At 45.6% G+C, this 19,066-nt stretch overlaps 2 protein-coding genes and 1 long non-coding RNA gene across 3 annotated transcripts; all 3 read left to right on the forward strand.

The window, feature by feature from the left end:
- Positions 1-11,765: 11,765 nt before the first annotated feature.
- Positions 11,766-12,998, forward strand: LOC119306787. The gene is made up of 3 exons (XR_005149039.1): positions 11,766-11,835; positions 11,946-11,986; positions 12,849-12,998. It is a non-coding gene; the product is annotated as an uncharacterized LOC119306787 (long non-coding RNA).
- A 485-nt stretch (positions 12,999-13,483) lies between these two features.
- Positions 13,484-14,596, forward strand: LOC119310671 (aspartokinase 1, chloroplastic-like). The gene is made up of 4 exons (XM_037586335.1): positions 13,484-13,606; positions 13,920-14,036; positions 14,225-14,329; positions 14,423-14,596. Exons 1-4 carry the CDS (start codon positions 13,484-13,486, stop codon positions 14,522-14,524), a joined length of 447 nt encoding a protein of 148 aa, XP_037442232.1. The 3' UTR covers positions 14,525-14,596.
- Positions 14,597-15,835: 1,239 nt separating this feature from the next.
- Positions 15,836-17,437, forward strand: LOC119306786. Its single transcript, XM_037582914.1, has 2 exons — positions 15,836-15,903; positions 16,209-17,437. The coding sequence occupies exon 2, from the start codon at positions 16,212-16,214 to the stop codon at positions 16,905-16,907; it is 696 nt and encodes a 231-aa protein (XP_037438811.1). The 5' UTR covers positions 15,836-15,903; positions 16,209-16,211; the 3' UTR covers positions 16,908-17,437.
- Positions 17,438-19,066: the final 1,629 nt, after the last annotated feature.

Here is a 19,066-nt window from a genome sequence, read left to right on the forward strand (position 1 = left end):
AGTAGCGCGGGTTTAAAGCACACTAGTAGCGCGTGCTGCCGTGCTACTAATAAGGCGCTACAACTATTACTTAACAGTAGCGCTGTGACACGCGCTACTGGTAAGAGACATAGCGGCAGCGCTTGTTCACACATGCGCTGCTGCTAATCTAGCTACTTGCAGCGTGTTTACTGTCCATCGCTACTAGTATTCTTTTTTTAGTGTATTTATCCACCGTTATACAATTTTTCGTACAATACCAATTATGAGGTTTATATTATTATGTCCATAACAGTGTGTCAAATAAAGGTGGATTAGGTTCAAGTGGAGGCAATATGTGGTGCATATCAAAAGTATACTACTAATCCAAACTTGATCTAGTTTGGACTAGTGGTACTTTCGATGTGCACCACATGTTGCCTCCACTTGAATCTAATCCGCCAGGACAAGCTATTTAATCATTATCATAGTCATTAGCACCAACAGTATTTATTTAATCACCACTAACACTAGCTCATAATAATCATCATAGTCATTACCACCAACACTAGCTATTTAATCATCATAGTCATAGTGTAGCACATCATCATCTTTAAACTCATTTCTAGCTAGCTAATCACTCCTGCTGCTCTCTCTTAGGTAAAATAACATAAAACATGTGCAGCTCTTTTCCTTCGTCAAGTTGGAGCATGCAGATGAACTTGTCTCTTAATCGTGGGCTGCACTTCTGATTGCTGCCCCCTAGTACTTGTCTGCGCTCCTCCATCACAGATTTGGTCCAGTCTTTCACTATTAAGAACTCGTTGCTAATCCTGAATGCATTATAGTGATTTGTAGGATATCTTAGGCGTAAGCTAACAATACTCATGGTACCTTTAGTCTCGATTCCATAAGGCACAACATTCATCGGGAGTCCCTGTTGAAGAACATCGTATGGTAACATATTTAGCAATGAAGTTTAGCTTAAAAAATAATATATGGAAAAATGCACTGAGGACAAATAGTAAAAATCTTACCATCTTTTCTAAATAGATGTGACCGTAGTTCATTACGAACACTATTGGTCGCACGTTTTCAGTACTAAAATTTCTAAATCCAGGAGGAAAATTTGTCTTGACGGTATCAAGATCCGCAAGCCATGAAACATAATGACTTAGCTCCTCGTAGTTTAGTTCAGCCCCGGGACAGTAGTAGGTCCTGTCTACCCAGCGCTGGACATGTTTGCTTGAACGGAAATAAGCTGACAATAGAAATTAGTTGTCAACTATTTTTGAATAAACAATATCAAAGACATAAATACGGTTGAGAAACTCACATAATGGTATAACTGGAGGCGTTTGCACATCGACCCAGATGTTGGTATTACCTTCAATATCATCTTCCGGACGAATATCAAAGGTGATAACCATATCAGACTCAAATGCATAAGTCTTGCATAATGCTCGCCATGTTTTGCATCCAAAATAGGTGTAGTCGTCTGAATTGTATAATTTTGTGTGGAAAATATAACCATGCTCGGTCTTCAAGTAAACTTTCTTTACCTCCATAGTACGACTGAAACCTATCTTATCCAATACAAAAACTCTTGCATGGCAGGGGATACGCTAGTAGAATAGTAAAAAAAATTATAAGTTGAAGCAAATGAAGCAGATGTCATGCTTAATTACGAAAAAAGACTTGTCGTTGTGACTTACTGTATCCACTTTAAAGTTCTCGTCCAGCTTGATGTTGAAGCGCCTATCATCATCTAGGAAGATTCTGTCGCACAGGCCGCGCTCGTCTTCGCAGTATTTGCAAATACCGAAATCCTTTTCGTCGTCAGACATTTCCTATGTTCATAGTTAAAACATTAATTGAAAATCGATCGAAGACAACAACAGGATACTCAACACACAAATCCGGGGCACTCGATATTTCCTACATATTCTGGCACAAGTCATGCCAAAATTCACGAAAAAATCCGGCATGACCTTTGCTAAAATAGGACATATCGAGCACCTGAAATTTGCCAGAACGAAATGAATCAACACTCTGGCAAAACATAGGCCACTCGGAGGTGTAACCTGCAAACATGACCGGCCATTTGGGCAAGCACATATCCTATTTGAGCAACACAAGATATACATTTCAAAATATCTTATAGGACTCAAATTAGCATGCATTCAATAAGCAAAAGTAAATCATCTCATGCTTCCGTACATCGTCGAATATTATCACTAATGCATCCCGAATAGTGTCATTCATATAACGTCACTAATACAACTAAAACCTTAGCACACGACGGGTATCGGCGCGGGCGGTGGACACCCACGGAGAAGGAACCATCACGGGATCATAGCTCCAGTGAGATCCCTGGAGAACCTGCCAGCTATTGGAGAACCTGTGCTCCAACGCAAACAAGTAGCGACGGGCGTGCCCGTCCTCCTCACTGACACGGTGACGCACCACTTCCGCGGGGTCCTCGAGCCTCTGGACCGTCACTGGCCCACACGACCGCCACCAAAGAAGGTTCGGTCAATGACAGGCTGGCTCCTCACCAACCTGCGCCCCCCGGTAGGTAGCGCCTCCCAGTACCATCCCGGCGGAGCCCAGTCCCGGACATGGCCCATCTGGTCAAGCAGGTGTCGTCCTCCGCCGACTCGATGACGAGGATGCGGGATAGGCATCGTCCACGTCGATGCGGGAAAATTGCTTTAACTAAAAAAATAGCAACAAGTTCTTACTAACTAGTTCTATTAATTCAACTAGTTCTTACTAAAAATAAATTTACGATAAATAAAAATGAACTAGTACCTAATTAGTACCTAGTTCTTACTAACTAATTAGTACCTAGGAACTACTGCCCTAATTACCATATAAGTATCATTTTTTAACTAGGGGTCGTACTACCTAATTAAATAGGGTTAATACTAACTGTAACTAACTAACTAGCACTAAAAATAGCCTAGGGTTCATACTAACTAGCACTAAATAGCTAGGGTTCGTACTAACAGAGAGCAGAGAAGAGGGAAGGGGAGAGTGCTTACAGAGGGCGGGGTGAGAGATGGGGTCGGGGGAGACGGCGGCACCGAGGCGCGGCGAGGCGGGGTCGAGGGAGACGGCGGCGAGGCGGGGTCGGGGGAGACGGCGACGAGGTAGGTCGAGGGAGACGGCGGCGGAGAGCGAGGGCAGGGGCTCCGGCAAGGTCGAGGTCAAGGAGGAGGAGGCACAGGCGCGCGACGACGTCGAGGGGCAGACTCCGGCAGAGAGCGAGGGCAGGGCCTCCGGCGAGGGCGAGGGCAGGGGCTCCGGCGGAGGCGACGAGGGGGATAAGAGAGAGTGGGAATTGGGGGAGGAAGCAGAGGAGAGGGAAGCCCACACGGGGGGTTAGGTGAAAATAGCTTTAATAGTAGCGTGGGGAGAGAAAACGTGATGCTGCTAAAATCCGTAGCAGTAGGGCGCCCTCACAAACTCGCTACTGCTAAAATGGGCCCGTCCTGTGGTGTGTTCAAACTTAGCAGTAGCGCCCTACCCTAAAAGTGTCTTTCTACTAATTTAGTAGTAGTAGCGCGGTTTTTAGAAGGGCGCTACTACTATATCGAGCACGTCGGGAATAGTGTGGCAATTATAGTAGTAGCGCGTTTTGTTTCTGCCGCGCTGCTGCTAAGTGGATAACAGTAGCGCCCTTTAAGCCAACGCGCTACTACTAAGTAGCGGTAGCGCCTCATTTTAACACGCGCTACTGGTAAGATTCTGTGTATAAGGTTTTCCCTAGTAGTGTGGAATCGTGATAATCCTCCACACTTGACTCTCTGGTAGAAACTTTGGGGCACTCTATGAAGTTCTTTGTGTTGGTTTGAATAGATGAATCTGAGATTGTGTGATGCATACCGTATAATCATACCCACGGATACTTGAGGTGACATTGGAGTATTTAGGTGACATCAGAGTTTTGGTTGATTTGTGTCTTAAGGTGTTATTTTACTATGAACTCTAGGGCTGTTTGTGACACTTATAGAGATAGTCCAATGGATTGATCGGAAAGAATAACTTTGAGGTGGTTTCGTACCCTACAATAATCTCTTCGCTTGTTCTCCGCTATTAGTGACTTTGGAGTGACTCTTTGTTGCACGTTGAGGGATTGTTATATGATCTAATTATGTTATTCTTGTTGAGAGAACTTGCACTAGTGAAAGTATGAACCCTATGCCTTGTTTCAAAGCATTGCAATACCGTTTGTGCTCACTTTTGTTACTTCTTACCTTGCTGTTTTTATATTTTCAGATTATAAAAACCTATATCTACTATCCATATTGCGCTTGTATCACCATCTATTTGTCGAACTAGCGCACCTATACAATTTACCATTGTATCGAGTGTGTTGGGGACACAAGAGACTCTTTGCTATTTGGTTGCACGGTTGTTTGAGAGAGACCATCTTCATCATACGCCTCTCATGGATTGATAAACCTTATGTCGTCCACTTGAGGGAAATTTGCTACTGTCCTACAAACCTCTGCACTCAGAGGCCCAACAACGTCTACAAGAAGAAGGTTGTGTAGTAGACATCAGTCTTTCTCCCTCCCTCCCCCTCTCCATCTCACCCCTCCCCCCTCTCTCCTTGATCTTCTCGTGCTCCTGCCGGTTTTTGCACACCCTCCCACTGTCCTCCCGCGGATGTTTCTATGAGCTCGAGGGCGACCAGTGGTAGGGCTCCAACGCCAGCTCCTCCCGTGGATGTTCTCCCTACCAGCGAGCGCAGCGATGGATCCAGCAGGCTTGGCAGATCTAACAAAGCAATGACGAATCCATCATGTGCGGCGACAGATCCGGTGAATTTAGCGCACGACGGATCCATCGGGCGTGCGGGCTGGGGCGGATCCAGCGGTCGTGCACGCGGCAGTGAATCCTGCGTGTGCAGGGTGGCAGATTAACCGCATGCAGCGGGCGGTGCCAGCCAGCATGTTGCGTGTGTGCATGTGTGCCAACCTCCCGAACAGGGATAAGGATGCGCCGTGGAGCGCCGCTACTGCGCCGCCAGGAGGTGCTTCCATTTTTTATTTTCTAAAATCTTACAAGTGGCGGGCGGGGAATAAGGACCGCTATTGCTAGTGTGTGCCTTAGTGGGATTATTGGTGGCGGGCGCTAAGTAAAGCCTGCCGCTGCTACGTCTTTACAAGTGGCGGGCATGTGCCCGCCACTGATGCCATATTAGCAATGGTGGGAGGTCAGTGGAGGGCAGCATTGAGAGCCTCGCCTGCCACTACTAGGCTTTGGGCGCCCACCACTCGTAGGCATTCCTGCAGTAGTAAGAAGGTGGGATTTGAACAAAAAATTGTACTTGATATTTGATGTATCCTAGAAGTATCTATTTTCCTTTTATTCCACGTAAGCTTGCTAGTTGTACTCTGGAAACGTCTTCCAATTTCTTTGCAAGATCCATACATTCAAAAACAATCTACCAAGGTTTGTAGATATCAATTGATCCTATGGAGAAGGATATATAGAAGTGATAATATTATTTATTATGATTTATTGTGTAATCTCTTGTAACAATGGAATTTCTTAATACATCAAAATATAAATGAAAACCCTTTTTGCTTTAAAATAAAAATTTGTTTAATGCAATAATTTTTTTCAAATTAAATATTGGATGGTTACAAAACAAAATATGTACCGATATACATGCGCATGTTGGATTTTTCATTCTGCTTGTTCGACCTACAAATATTTTACATTTTAGTGTATGGAATAATGTGTATCGAGAGAAATAAATCATCCTAAGAAACTACATATCTTTTGCTAAAAAATGAGTTATCATGAAGTAAAAAAGTTTAGTGTAAATTTGGAACGACATTTTAACAAACTAACTGATAGTGATTTTCTTAGATACAATATTTCTGTATGTCCACCTTAATCACATGGATCAATCAACACAACACGATTAGGTCCACAAATCTTAATCTAACAGTCATCGTTGATCTAATATCTCTATGGTGTGGACTTAGCAATTTTCAATGACAAATTGTACTCTGTCCGCAGAGGAATATTCCACGCACTGCGTCGGCATACTATGATCATTCCTCTGTTTGGCTCATGATGCAACTTTCCATTGTCTCTCCCCTCTCTCGGTCTGCATTGTCGTCTCCCTTACCTCGATCTACACCCGGCTCTTCGACTGCGGCACAACAAGGGAAGAAGGTGGGATTGCTGGACGAGCGACTGCGGGGCGGAGGCAGCCTGCAGCGGGCAGGGGCGAGGGCTTGTGGGGCACGTGCTCGAGTAGGTAAATAATAAAAATAGATTTTAATTTAATGTTCAATACTATCTAATATGTTCTTGATCAAATAATCCATTTGCGATACGAATACTGCGAAAGTGTTGATTTAATGCAATAGTCTATTGATTTGATATCAAAACAGTAATACAAAAGAATACTAGCAAACAATCGTTGCCTTTCAAAATAATAATGCTAAAGAACGCTATCCCTACCAACTTAATCATGTAAGCATGACATGGCTCAGTCTTCCTAAGACGAAGATATCTACTATGAACACCCCAACAGCAAAAATCACACCGTTGTCAGACGGGTGGAGCGTGGGTTATTTTTCAGAAACGGCAGGGGTGTGACCGCAAAACTAGCCTGACACGCGACGCGACACAAAACATGCTGACACCTCCAGAACCTGTGTATAATGTCCTCCTCTCTCGCACATACGACACAAAACACTCCCGTTTTTATGGTTTTCACTTTCAACGAAATGTCATCAAAATATCAAAAATTTCAGTCATTTTCGTAGCTACTGGATAATTTCTTTTCCGTGCAAATATTATGGTAGTATGCACAGATTCGAATGATTATCATAAAATTTTGAAATATTTAGTTGCATTTCTATCGAATTCAAGCGACAGATTTCTGTCCTTTGGCTGAATGGAAACCGAAATCACTGAAATTCAAAACCAGTACTATCATCATGCTTCCCAAGAAAAGAGGCACGAGAGGGACGTTCACCGCCACCGCTATGGCAGCCGGGGAGCGCTGACATGGTATCCCCAGGCACGAGAGGAACCTTGGATGCAAACTTGTTCTCAAACTGTCTACGAGGAATTAGAAGACTAATCACGTTTTTCTTTAAATTGACCGATCACGTTATTTTATTTCGCGATTGACGATCAACACGACCTGCGTACCGCTATTTCTTTCTCTGTAAATATACTGCTTTTTTGGTACGATTTGATTCTTCTTTCCCTCTGCCGAGGTTGTGGTCTGTGATCTAATACTTTAACTTGCTCGTACCAACGAGATAGGGGAGACCACACAGCATGTGTGGTAAGTAACTTAATATTTGAACTCACGGGCGACACGGGGGAGACCCAGCCGCCGGCCACCGCAACCCCACCCCTCCACCCCCCTCGTCGTCACCGGAGGAGGCGACCGGGCTAAGCCCGTGCCGCGGACGGCCGCGGCGGGCGAGCTCTCTCTCGTTGTGCGGCGTTTCCCCCTCATATTCAAGGCTGAGGCAGCAACCGGCCATGGTGTTTGTGTGACTTGCTCCTCCATGTGGGGCGGCACGCTGTTGGCTACCAGCGAGGCGCCCTTTCCCGGCACCCCTGCTGCTCCCGATGTGGCACCAAATCCGTGCACTGATCCCTCCGATCTGGTTCAGGGTGCCGCGACGGCGTGGGAGCTTCTGATTTAAGGGGGACTGGTCCGTACACTGATCGTAGATATTCTTCGATGAAGTTCATTTACTACCAGTATAAAAGCAAGAGAGGGTAGATGTAGATCCAACTCAGCGTATTAGCCGTCTAATCTATGATCTAATAGCCTAAAACATCCGTTAACGAAAACTATCGTGAACGAAATCCCCGCTCTAACCAAACTCGGTATCCCACCGCTCGCCCCTCTCTCTCGCACGCCCTCTCGACCACGCCTCTCTCGCATGCCTCGCTAACCAACTCGAATGCACGGATACTTCAGCCGACCAGTGAATCCATATCGGATACCGTATCCGATACCGATACTCCTCCGATACGTCCCCGATACGTATCGCTGGAGTATCCGAGAATAAATGATTTAAAACAACGGCGATACTTTAAGGATACTTCGCCAGTACGTTTTGGATACTTTTCCAGCCCAGGTAAGAGCCCCCTCAGCCCAGTTAAGAAGCAACCAGCAACCCTAGTGCCCCGATGCCCCCATCCTTTCCCTTGCAATGTCTTTCCTCCCTCCCATGCTCAACCAGGTGGCAGCTGTGTCGCCAGCAGCTGCTCACCCAGGTCCCAGGGCCAGCAGCAGTGGCGGCTAGCTGCGGACGAGCTCCTCCTCCTACTCACCAACGTCCCCTCTCACGCAACAGCCATGTATGGACACTTCTCTTCTCCATTTCTCCTGCCCAGCCAAGCTCATCTCCTCTTCTTTCTTCTCTGATCTCTGAAGATCTATCATTCTTATCTCCTCCAGATGGCTTTGAGTACCTACACCGTATCCGTATTGGCACTTTTTGAAAATGACGAATTTACGTATCCGTATTGGCCCGATACTGATACCCATATCCGTATCGGTGCATTCGAGCTAACCAACCTCTCCACCACACCCCGCCGCCGCTCGCCCCACCTTCACGCCTCGCCGCCGCCCCTTCTCGGCCTCGCCGCCACCCCTTCATGCCCCCGCCCCCGCCCCTTCACGCCCCCGCCGGCGCCCCTTCTCGGCCCCGCCGCCGCCCCTTCACGCCGGCGGCCGATCAGGGCCACCAAGAAGTCAGCCTGCTGCCCGCCGCTCCTCCCCTACCTTCTCCTTCGCTCCCTTTCCTCCTCCTTCCTTCTTTCCTTTCTCCATGTTTTCTCACCTCCGGCTCCCTCTCTGTCTCTATGCAGCGTCGCCTCTATGGAGACGCCGGATCCGACGCCGATCGTCCTCGCCTCCCATGTCTCCTGCCGCTTGCCCCACATCGTGGTGCGCCATGGGTGCCATCCAGATCTAGCACGGGCACGAGAGGCATCGCGCTTCCCTCCCTACATGGCTGCTTTGCCGTCGTCTTCTCGCCCATTGCCGACCAGCAGAGTGGTCCACTTCCGGCGCCGCGATCCCGGCCGTCACCTACGCCTCCCTCCGTCGCCGATCCACGGCCCGGCCCCGCCTCTGTCGTGCGTCGGTGGGACACGCTGCCCAGGTACTGTCCGGCAGCAGCATGCAGATTTCTGAAACAAAATTGAATTTTCACTGTCACTGTTTCAGAGTATGTTCAACTTCGTTCATGTTGAATATATATGGCCTATGGGTGCTATTTTACTCTCAGTTCTAAGCTATCCAATGCAATGGGTATTTCCTGATCATCGTTCACAAAAAAGACTGTACTGACATATACTTACAAAGCTTACATCAGCACGTTTTTTTTTCTTACACCAGCAAGTTATTGTTTAAACTGGCGAGCAAACAAATGTAATCGAACATATATTTTTGGGGAATAAGTTGTTATACTATATTTAGTAATACACTATTTCGTAGATGAAAATCAATATTCGACTTAAGGTATTTTCACAGAACCATGCATAGTAGCTACATATATAGGTTTCGGCCATATAAATTCTGAAGGTGGAATACCAGTGAGAGCAGGCTTGAGACATTGTGCTTTTATGTTGCTTTTCTTCACCAAATTGGGCAGCCTTTCTGTGTTCCCACATGATTTATCGTTTGTAATTTTAATATTGCAGATGGAGAACAATTATCCATCTGGATATCCATTCTATGCTAGGGAGCATTCCCTGTTTAAAGATCTAACAAACACAATGACAGACGGGAATGAAGCTCCCCATCTCCAACAAAAAAAGGCCACTGGTCAGGTGTGGTATGCCCAAATGTCAGATGAGAAGAAAGCAGAATTCTCCGCAAGCATCGTTTAGCTCGCCAGGAAAAGAAGGTTGCAGCTTTGGAAAGTGTTGGCACGTACCAGGTAGCACACGCGCCTGCTTCTTCGTCGAGGTCTGTGCAATGTACTCATCTGAGTGACAAAACCTACAGACGTATATATGGTTTGTTCGTAACCCTTCGGTCCTACTATATTGATTGACCATTTAATCATCATCGTGACTTATGAGGTCATGTCCTGTTGTAGCCTGTGTAACTACATCATCGTCTTTGAAGTAGGGGTCGACGAGCTTGCGCTCGTCGAACTCGGCCTTGATGCGGTCCCAATATGTGTCGATGCTCTGGTTCGTGCCAGTGATCGGGTTGAGGTAGACGACTTTCCACGCTTCGGCGAGGCACTCGTCCTCCATTGTTACTAGTCTAAGTTACTCCCCACTGTGGGTAGTTGACTCGGCCGGAGAGCGCATTGGCGGCAAGCACGATATATTAGCAATCCCGGATTAATCCGTTTCGGTCCTGTCATGGGAAATGTAATTGTGCCGTATGCATCAAGCCTCCAACGACTTCCTGCTTCTTGCTTGCCGAAATGTAATTGGGCACTGGGTTGCAATCTTACGAGTAAGATTCCATGACAGATAGCACATCATTTTCTGGCAAAACCTTTAGCAACCGACCATGCAACACGGAGTTGTGCAGAATCAAGTCCAGAAGCGTGTTGTTCACACTTGACAGAATTGACATCCACCATCCTCCACAACCCATCAATCTCAACAGGCATGGTTGGAATACGCAGCATCTCACAAACACCTCCTTCTTCACTCGCCCGCCACTCAGGCGCCTAACCTCGTCCGTCGAGAATCGCCGGCCAGCCACATGCTGGCTACCGGGAGCGAGCTACCGATCCCGACGCCCCAGCTGCAGGATCCTGGAGACGATCTCAACCTGGTCAGCCTTCTCCGGCGCAGGGTCGCCGCCCGAGAGCCATTCGCGGCCGAAAGCTTCATCCAGGAGGGGGACGTCTACTCGGCTGCTCCCGCGGAGCTCGTCCGCGACCATGCTCCGGGCATGGACCTCAGCGAGGGGAAAGAGACGGCGTGGTACTTCTTCAGCCCCGCCAATTACCACGAGACCCCGGGTGCACGGAGACGAAAGCGCAAGGTCGGCGGCGCTGATGCCGGTGCGACGTGCTGCTGGCACCCGGAGGCCGGAAAGGTGCCCATTCTAGGCCCGCATAAGAAGCCCGTTGGGGCGTACAAGCGCAAGCTCTCCTATGTGCTCAAGATCAAGAACCCGCCTGGTTCCGCAAAGCCGTATCGAAACAAAAGCCTTGGTTGGATCATGGTCGAGATTGGGCTTGAGCAGCAGCAGGAAGACCAGCAGCTAGTGCTCTGCAAGGTGTACAGGTCTCGCAGTCGCAGGGATGCTGAAATTTCCACCGAAGCCTGCAGCGTGGACGCCGACGACGAGAAGCCATGTCCCGCGCCGTCGCCGCCACTTGCTGCTGCTGCTGCTGCTGCTGCTGCGTCGTTTGATAGCCAGGTAACGGAACGTAAGACGACGACATCGGACTACAATTTTCACTCGCCGATGGACGCCCGGAAGCCGCACACCCTCAAGCATGGCACTCGGTCTAGGCCGATGGGAGGGAGCAGGAGTGGCGTGGCAATTGTGAAGAAGTCGTCGCCGGCCATGGCGGTGGCCGTCGTCATGAAATTCGGTGGGTCACTGACGCAGTCGGCCGATCGGATGAAGGAGATGGCCAAGCTCGTCCGCAGCTTCCCGGATGGGGGCGGCGAGTCGCCGGTGGTTGTTCTGTCCGCCATGGGGAACACCACCAACAACCTTCTACTGGTAGTCCTCTGTTTACCATGGGGAAGAGTTTGGACTCTATTAGCTCGATCGACCAATTACATGCTCAATGTGTAGGCCGCAGGGAAGGCGCTGAGCTGCCGCCCACAAGAGGCGAGGGAAATCCACGAGCTTGCCATCACAAAGGAGCTGCATTTCAGGTGTGTCTCGTGTTTAATTTCCTCTGCTTTTGCTTTCTGGAGTGTACGTGCATGCGGCCCTGATTTATCTGATATGCACTAGTTCATCTGCTTTGCTTTGCTCTATTTAGGATGGTTGAAGATCTTGGACTGCATAGCTCGATTGCTTCAGGTATGTTACTGTTAATTGTTTTCCGCCCGTCTGTTTTGCTTGTTCTGCAAAATTCAGTGCATCATCCCACAATTCTTATTGTCTCACTTCCATTAACAGGTGACTATATAGAGTACTTGCTCTGTTTAACCCTTAAATAAAACATGCTAATCCTATTTCACTAAAAATAATCTAAAATATCTCTCGCAACATGCAACCATTCATGGTAAATAGATATTCTACAATCAAATACAGTAAATTGCATGTGGTTTCACCTTTGATTCTCATATTATTCATTAATCCAAATATTCAATTTTCCAGACAATTAAATATCATTGATATATAGAGTTACTAATTCCGGTGGCAACGCGTGGAATATCATCTAGTTACACTTGTTGTAGTCAGCGGAGCTACGTGTGGGCCAACGCGTGAGATGGCCCGCCTACCTTTGGAGCATGTCATGACATGATTATCTTATGGTGATCCTTTCGTCACCTGATGCTCCTATTACACCGACAAAACCCACTATATATCTAGCATCTACATTGATAACTCAAACATTGTATACGTCATTGGCACGATTCTTTGCAGGAACTACTCGTAGTAACAAACTTGCTTACATTACAACTAACCCATGGGCCATGAAAGCAAAGCCAGTGGCTATTTCTTACGGCTTGCCCCGTCTAGCCCGCCCAGACTTCTGGTGCAAGCTTTGCCACTCCTTCTTGGGGCAATTAGAAACTTTGCTTTTCTTTATCTTTAGTGAATCTATGCTTTCTAGCACTACCATGTCCTATCTCACTCATATCATGTATTATATCATCTTCAATGAATCTATGCTTTCTAGCACTAGTACATCATTTCATACTCTTAAACTAAGCAGGTTCGTTGGATGAGTTGGAAAATGTTTTTACGGCTATTGCTGTGATGAAAGAGCTGACTTCCAAGACACGAGATTACCTTGTTTACTTCGGTGAACACATGTCCACAAGAATATTTTCTGCATATTTAAATAAACTCGAGGAAGGAGCACGACAGGTACATACTTCTGGCAAATCAACTCATAAGTTTTTTGGCTAAACCTTATTTTGGCATTCGTTTTTATGTATTTTCCATATTCATTTTAATGTTCTTCCTTTTCCTACTGTCTCAAATTAAGGCATGGACCTACGAAAGATAACTAATTAGGTCAAAGATTTCCAGAAACTTTAGCATTAGCTTTAGTTATAACTCCTCTTGTACATCTGAAACTTTGCCATACCAAAAATATAATTACATGTAGCACACTAGTAATGTGCCCTCCCCCCCTCCCCCCACCAAAAAATATAAATTGGAAATGTGAACTTACAGTTTTGGAATTTATGGAATGGTATTTTGGAATTTATGGAAACAAGGTTGACAATTTTGGAGTTTTGCTTCGCAACCCAAATTAGGTAATTTATTTTTTTACCATTAGAATGAAATTGTGAACTCAGAATTTATTAGTTAATCGAATAGCAAGCGGAACCTGGGACGGAAATGGTGAAAATACACATACAATTTCAGGAATGGGAATCGTTTGCCGTCGATACTTGTGGAAGGGGTGGTAGCGACTTGACTATGACTACCATTGGCAGTGATTCAGGATCAAGAGAAATCCAGGTATGTTCTCCAATCCAGGTATCTCCTGAAAGCATGGTTGCTCTTGAAAACTCTCTTAGGACCTAAGCTGTCTAAGCGAACAAAAGTGTCAAACGCTACTTGATTTATCAAGAAGCTTTATATTGATCAGCATCAGTATGTTTCTGCATTTATCGAGAAGCTTTATCTTGAACAGCATCAGTATGTTTCTGCAGTTGAGAAGTTGTCTGTTCTCTATGTTCAACCAAGGAAGTTTAAAATTTACAAATAACTAGTTGTGTGGTGTCTCTGTAATCCTTTGTATATTTGACCTATGTTCCATGCTATGTAATAGGTTTGGAAGGATGTAAACGGTGTGTTGACGTGTGATCCCAGTGTTTGTGCAAATGCGATACCATTGCCCTACTTGACTTTTGATGAGGCAGCTGAACTTGGGTTATTTGGTGGACAGGTATTCTCCTTCACTTTTCTAATTTTAGTTTATTTTGTGGATCAGATATTGGCTAGGGAGTAAACGTTATGACATATATAGCTTCTTTTGATATATGTGTTGCTGGAGTTACTTGTGTTTCTTCCTTGCTGATTCAACAAGGCTGAGTGATCTTCTGTTATTATACTTACTTATTTTTGCATCCCCAGTCAATGCAACTAGCTATGGAAGGTGGCATACCAGTTATAGTTAAAAACTTGTGCAACCCTCAAGCACCTGGCACTATGATTACAAAAAAAAGAGATATGAGCAAGGTTTGTTCTATGAACTTATCATTATATTAGAATTAATTCTTCCATGTTTAGCAATTATTAATTCCTGGCCCTTAACTACAATTATTTTTTCAGAGTGTATTAACAAGCATTGTATCCAGATCAAATATTACCGTGCTGAACATAGAGAGCACAAGGATGCTAGACCATTCTGTTTTCTTAGCAACGGTACTATAGCAACAGGCTTGTCTTTTTTGTTTAGAGTAAAGTCCATTTTTCATCCCTCAACTTATTTGGAATTGTGGTTTTGGTCTCTAAGCTTATTTTTTGGTGTAACCCTCGTCCCTCAACTATTAATAATGGATATATTTAGTCCTTTTGCAGTGGTATTACTGAGTCAAACCCGATTTAGCTCATGGTCAAAGTGGTATTGGAACAGGGACTTTGCTTCAACAACAATTTCTAGCAAATGATGGCACGGTATTTGCCATCGAGTCTATGCCCATTCTCAGGGAAGACTTGCACACCCTGTAGACCATACCTTGGTCACAGGCAACCTTTGTTTTGCCAGTGGTGGTGGTTGCCGCCGTGGATGTCATCGCCGCGTCTCGCTCTTGTAGGCCGATTGCAACGCCGAAGGGGAGACATCAAAACACCGGTGGAGAGTATTCATCGTTGGAGAAAACTCCGCATGACGGTGGCATCTCTTTTGCTAGAAATCATCGTCGGAACAAAGCCCTTGTTTCAATACCGCTCTGACTATGAGCTAAACCGGGTTTGACTGAGAAATACCGCTATCAGGGACAAAATTACCCAGTATTAAGAGTTAGGGACAAAGGTTGCACAAAAAGGAAGTTGAGGGACTAAATCCACACTTCAAGATAAGTTGAGGCATGAAAAGTCCACTTTACTCTTTTATTTTTATTTTTTGGGGTTATATGATTGTTGGTTGTCTGATTGTGTTATTCCGGTAGTCCTTCTCAACCTTTGGAGACTTGGGCATATCCATCGATTGTGTGGCTATTAGTGAAGGCAAGATATCCTTGATAGTAGTTCCATCAAAACTATCAAGTCGTGAATTGATCCAGCTGGTAAACATCTGAATCATATTCTGTTTTGTAGTATTAGTTAAGTGCTAAAAAAGTGGCCAGATACCCTTTTTGTCTATCTATTGTGTAACATAAATTGTGGTCCTAATTCTTCATTCATTTATTCCGATAATTTGACAGGAGCTTAATAATGTTGTTGAAGAGCTTCAGAAGTTTGCAGTTGTTCATCGGCTACAAGGCAAATCAGTCATCTCCCTGATAGGGGGCACACGGACATCGCCAACCATACTTATAAAGGCAAGAACCACAAATACGATTAGCTACTGAAACTTTATGCGGTGTTTTTAAAACTCATTTTTTTCATGGCATTGTTGAGTTTGCATTGTCACCACTTCACCAGTCCAGTATGGCGGAATGCTTAGTGTTTGTTTTGTCATTGAGCACTTAGCTGGCCATGGCTAATGATTTTGTAATTTAACATTTTTAACTGTTGCTGCATCCCAGGCGTTCAATGTTCTACAGAGCATTAATGTTGATGTCCAAAAGTTCTCTCAAGGGTCATCGAAGGTGTGTACTCCACTGCCACGAAAATGAACACGATGTATTATTTCACTTTTTCGTGCAATATTGGAGCTGGGTGTTCCTGTGCTCCAATCTGTTTTAAAACGAGGGAGGCGTCATATAGTCTATGATTACTTGTATTTCACCTTTTACTCGTTCTGAGTTTGGACTTGGTTTGGCCGTGTGCATCTTAGTTATGCAGAGGCTCGGTGTAATACGCAAACCTTTTAAGTCATAAAGCGCCCCTTATCGAAAAATGCTGTTTTAAAAAAATTGAAAAGATGTGGAGTTGAACTTCTGTGATCGTGCAGGTGATGAAGGTTTCCTTGGTGGTCGATGACACCGAGGCAAAACATTGTGTGCAAGCCCTCCATTCAGTATTCTTTGAGAAGGGCTTCGTATCAGTAAACCACGGAGTTGACCGGGAGCTTAATGGGTCCCCGGTGCAAATTCCAGTGAACTCACCTCCAGCACCTGCCAGTTCCGGCGACAAGAGAAAGGCAGATGGTGACCACCTCGAGGCTTCACTGAGCGCGCGTAAGCCGCATAGAACGGATATTGACCACTGCAGTGTTGTTGAGGAAACAGAGCGCACGGCGTTCTCCGACGTGACTGGGAACCCGGCTGAGTTATTCAAGGACGATGGCGGAGTACCAGAATTTCCCGAACGTCAACCCAAGGAGCAGCAGCAGGAGGTACTCCCTGTCCCTGTGTTGGCGGAGAGCAGCAGTGCACCAGAAGCAGTTCAACCAGAGCAGCAGGTACGCGTTGAGGTGGGGGAGAGTAGCAGTGGACCTCCCGGTGTTCTAAAGGACAAGGCCGAGGGTATCCATCCCCCAATGACAGACGATGGTGCTCTGGAGGATATCAGGCGCAGGATACTAGCGATGTCAACTACCGTCAGCATTGGTGGGACTCGGGCCTTCATCAACCTTGGGATGAAACCGATCCAGGGTTCTTCTCCAACAACAATCCGACGAGCATCGGAGGGGACGCTGATGAGGCCTTGAACTACTTCAATATTATAAGCGACACAAACGTTGAGCATGTCAGAGTTGATGCCGGCACTGGACTCATGAAGGAGGCGACCCATATCGCCCTTTTGGACAAAGATCCGATGCACGACGGAGGTGACAGTGGCAGTGACCCAGACAAATACTTGGCCAGTATACTACAAGCTGAGGACAACCTCGATGCTGGTGTTCTGCCCGTCAGAGGGGGCGAGCAAGCCGTGCATCAATCAGCACCCGGAGCTGCAACTGAGGAGTATGCCGGACAGGGTTTCTGGACGAACGGCATTTCAACTCAAGTGCGGTCCTCCGGCGACGAGCTCTTCCTGATGCCGGAGCCTGACCCAACCGGTAATCTTCGCTCTGTCGTGGCTCTTGAGGACTGCATGGATGATTTTGCGTCCTTTGAGGATTTCCGCACAATATGGTAACCGATTTATACCAAATGGCTATTGGATTTGGATACACGTTCATACGAATATTTGAGCGTCGTATAGCTATGTCGTTGTTTGTTTGTTCATGTTATTATGTCTCTGAAGTTCTTTTACCTCTCTAAACAGTTTTTGAAGAGTTTGAATTGCTTACCACATGTGCCATGTGGTCTCTAAACAGTTGTAGGGTAACAAGAGATGTTTGTTCACGAACATTAAAATAACATTCAAACGTTTAAAACTATGTTTCATGCCATATAGAAAAAATATTCATGAAAGGTAAAAAAGATCACATAATTCATAAAAAGAAATTCATATCATTCAAACAAATTGTTGATGAGATTTAAAAACTGTTTATGTCTTTAAAATATGATCCTAAGAGCTCGTAAAATGTTCATCCAATTTAATTCTTTATTCATGCAATTTTTATTTTTATTTTGTGTAATTCTGAAGAATAATCATAATAGTATAAAATATTAATGTGTTTCATAAAAATCATGATTTTTTTAAAAGTTCACACAATTTTATATATGACACATAATTTTTCCCACTCGTTCCATGTTTGAAAAAATGTCAATGTTTATTTAAAAAATAGGAAACAAAAAAAACATGAACTGGCAAATAGATAATAAAATACTGGAAAAAGAAAATAAAAATAAAATAAAATATGAACCGGAAAGAAAGGAAAAAACATAGAGGAATGTCAACCCAAGGAGCAGCAGCAGGAGGTACTCCCTGTCCCTGTGTTGGCGGAGAGCAGCAGTGCACCAGAAGCAGTTCAACCAGAGCAACAGGTACGCGTTGAGGTGGGGGAGAGTAGCAGTGGACCTCCCGGTGTTCTAAAGGACAAGGCCGAGGGTATCCATCCCCCAATGACAGACGATGGTGCTCTGGAGGATATCAGGCGCAGGATACTAGCCGATGTCAACTACCGTCAGCATTGGCGGGACTCGGGCCTTGATCAACCTTGGTATGAAACCGATCCAGGGTTCTTCTCCAACAACAATCCGACGAGCATCGGAGGGGATGCCGATGAGGCCTTGAACTACTTCAATATTATAAGCGACACTAACGTTGAGCATGTCAGAGTTGATGTCGGCACTGGACTCATGAAGGAGGCGACCCATATCGCCCTTTTGGACACCTCGCGCGGATTGTTCTCCGACAAAGATCCGATGCACGACGGCCAGACAAATACTTGGCCAGTATACTACAAGCTGAGGACAACCTCGATGCTGGTGTTCTGTCCGTCAGAGGGGGCGAGCAAGCCGTGCCTCAATCAGCACCCGGAGCTTCAACTGAGGAGTATGCCGGACAGGGTTTCTGGACGAACGGCATTTCAACTCAAGTGCGGTCCTCCGGCGACGAGCTCTTCCTGATGCCGGAGCCTGACCCAACCGGTAATCTTCGCTCCGTCGTGGCTCTTGAGGACTGCATGGATGATTTTGCGTCCTTTGAGGATTTCCGCACAATATGGTAACCGATTTATACCAAATGGCTATTGGATTTGGATACACGTTCATACGAATATTTGAGCGTCGTATAGCTATGTCGTTGTTTGTTTGTTCATGTTATTATGTCTCTGAAGTTCTTTTACCTCTCTAAACAGTTTTTGAAGAGTTTGAATTGCTTACCACATGTGCCATGTGGTCTCTAAACAGTTGTAGGGTAACAAGAGATGTTTGTTCACGAACATTAAAATAACATTCAAACGTTTAAAACTATGTT

Source organism: Triticum dicoccoides, chromosome 5B (genome assembly GCF_002162155.2).
Source record: "Triticum dicoccoides isolate Atlit2015 ecotype Zavitan chromosome 5B, WEW_v2.0, whole genome shotgun sequence".
Lineage (NCBI taxonomy): Eukaryota > Viridiplantae > Streptophyta > Magnoliopsida > Poales > Poaceae > Triticum > Triticum dicoccoides.

Bases quoted from the DNA above. Each gene is read 5' to 3' on its own strand.
- LOC119310671 (XM_037586335.1), top strand. From the start codon at position 13,484: ATGGTGAAAATACACATACAATTTCAGGAATGGGAATCGTTTGCCGTC. The intron at 13,607-13,919 runs GTATGTTCTCCA...GCTATGTAATAG, and splicing joins CAGGATCAAGAGAAATCCAG to GTTTGGAAGGATGTAAACGG. The intron at 14,037-14,224 runs GTATTCTCCTTC...TTGCATCCCCAG, and splicing joins TTGGGTTATTTGGTGGACAG to TCAATGCAACTAGCTATGGA.
- LOC119306786 (XM_037582914.1), top strand. From the start codon at position 16,212: ATGAAGGTTTCCTTGGTGGTCGATGACACCGAGGCAAAACATTGTGTG.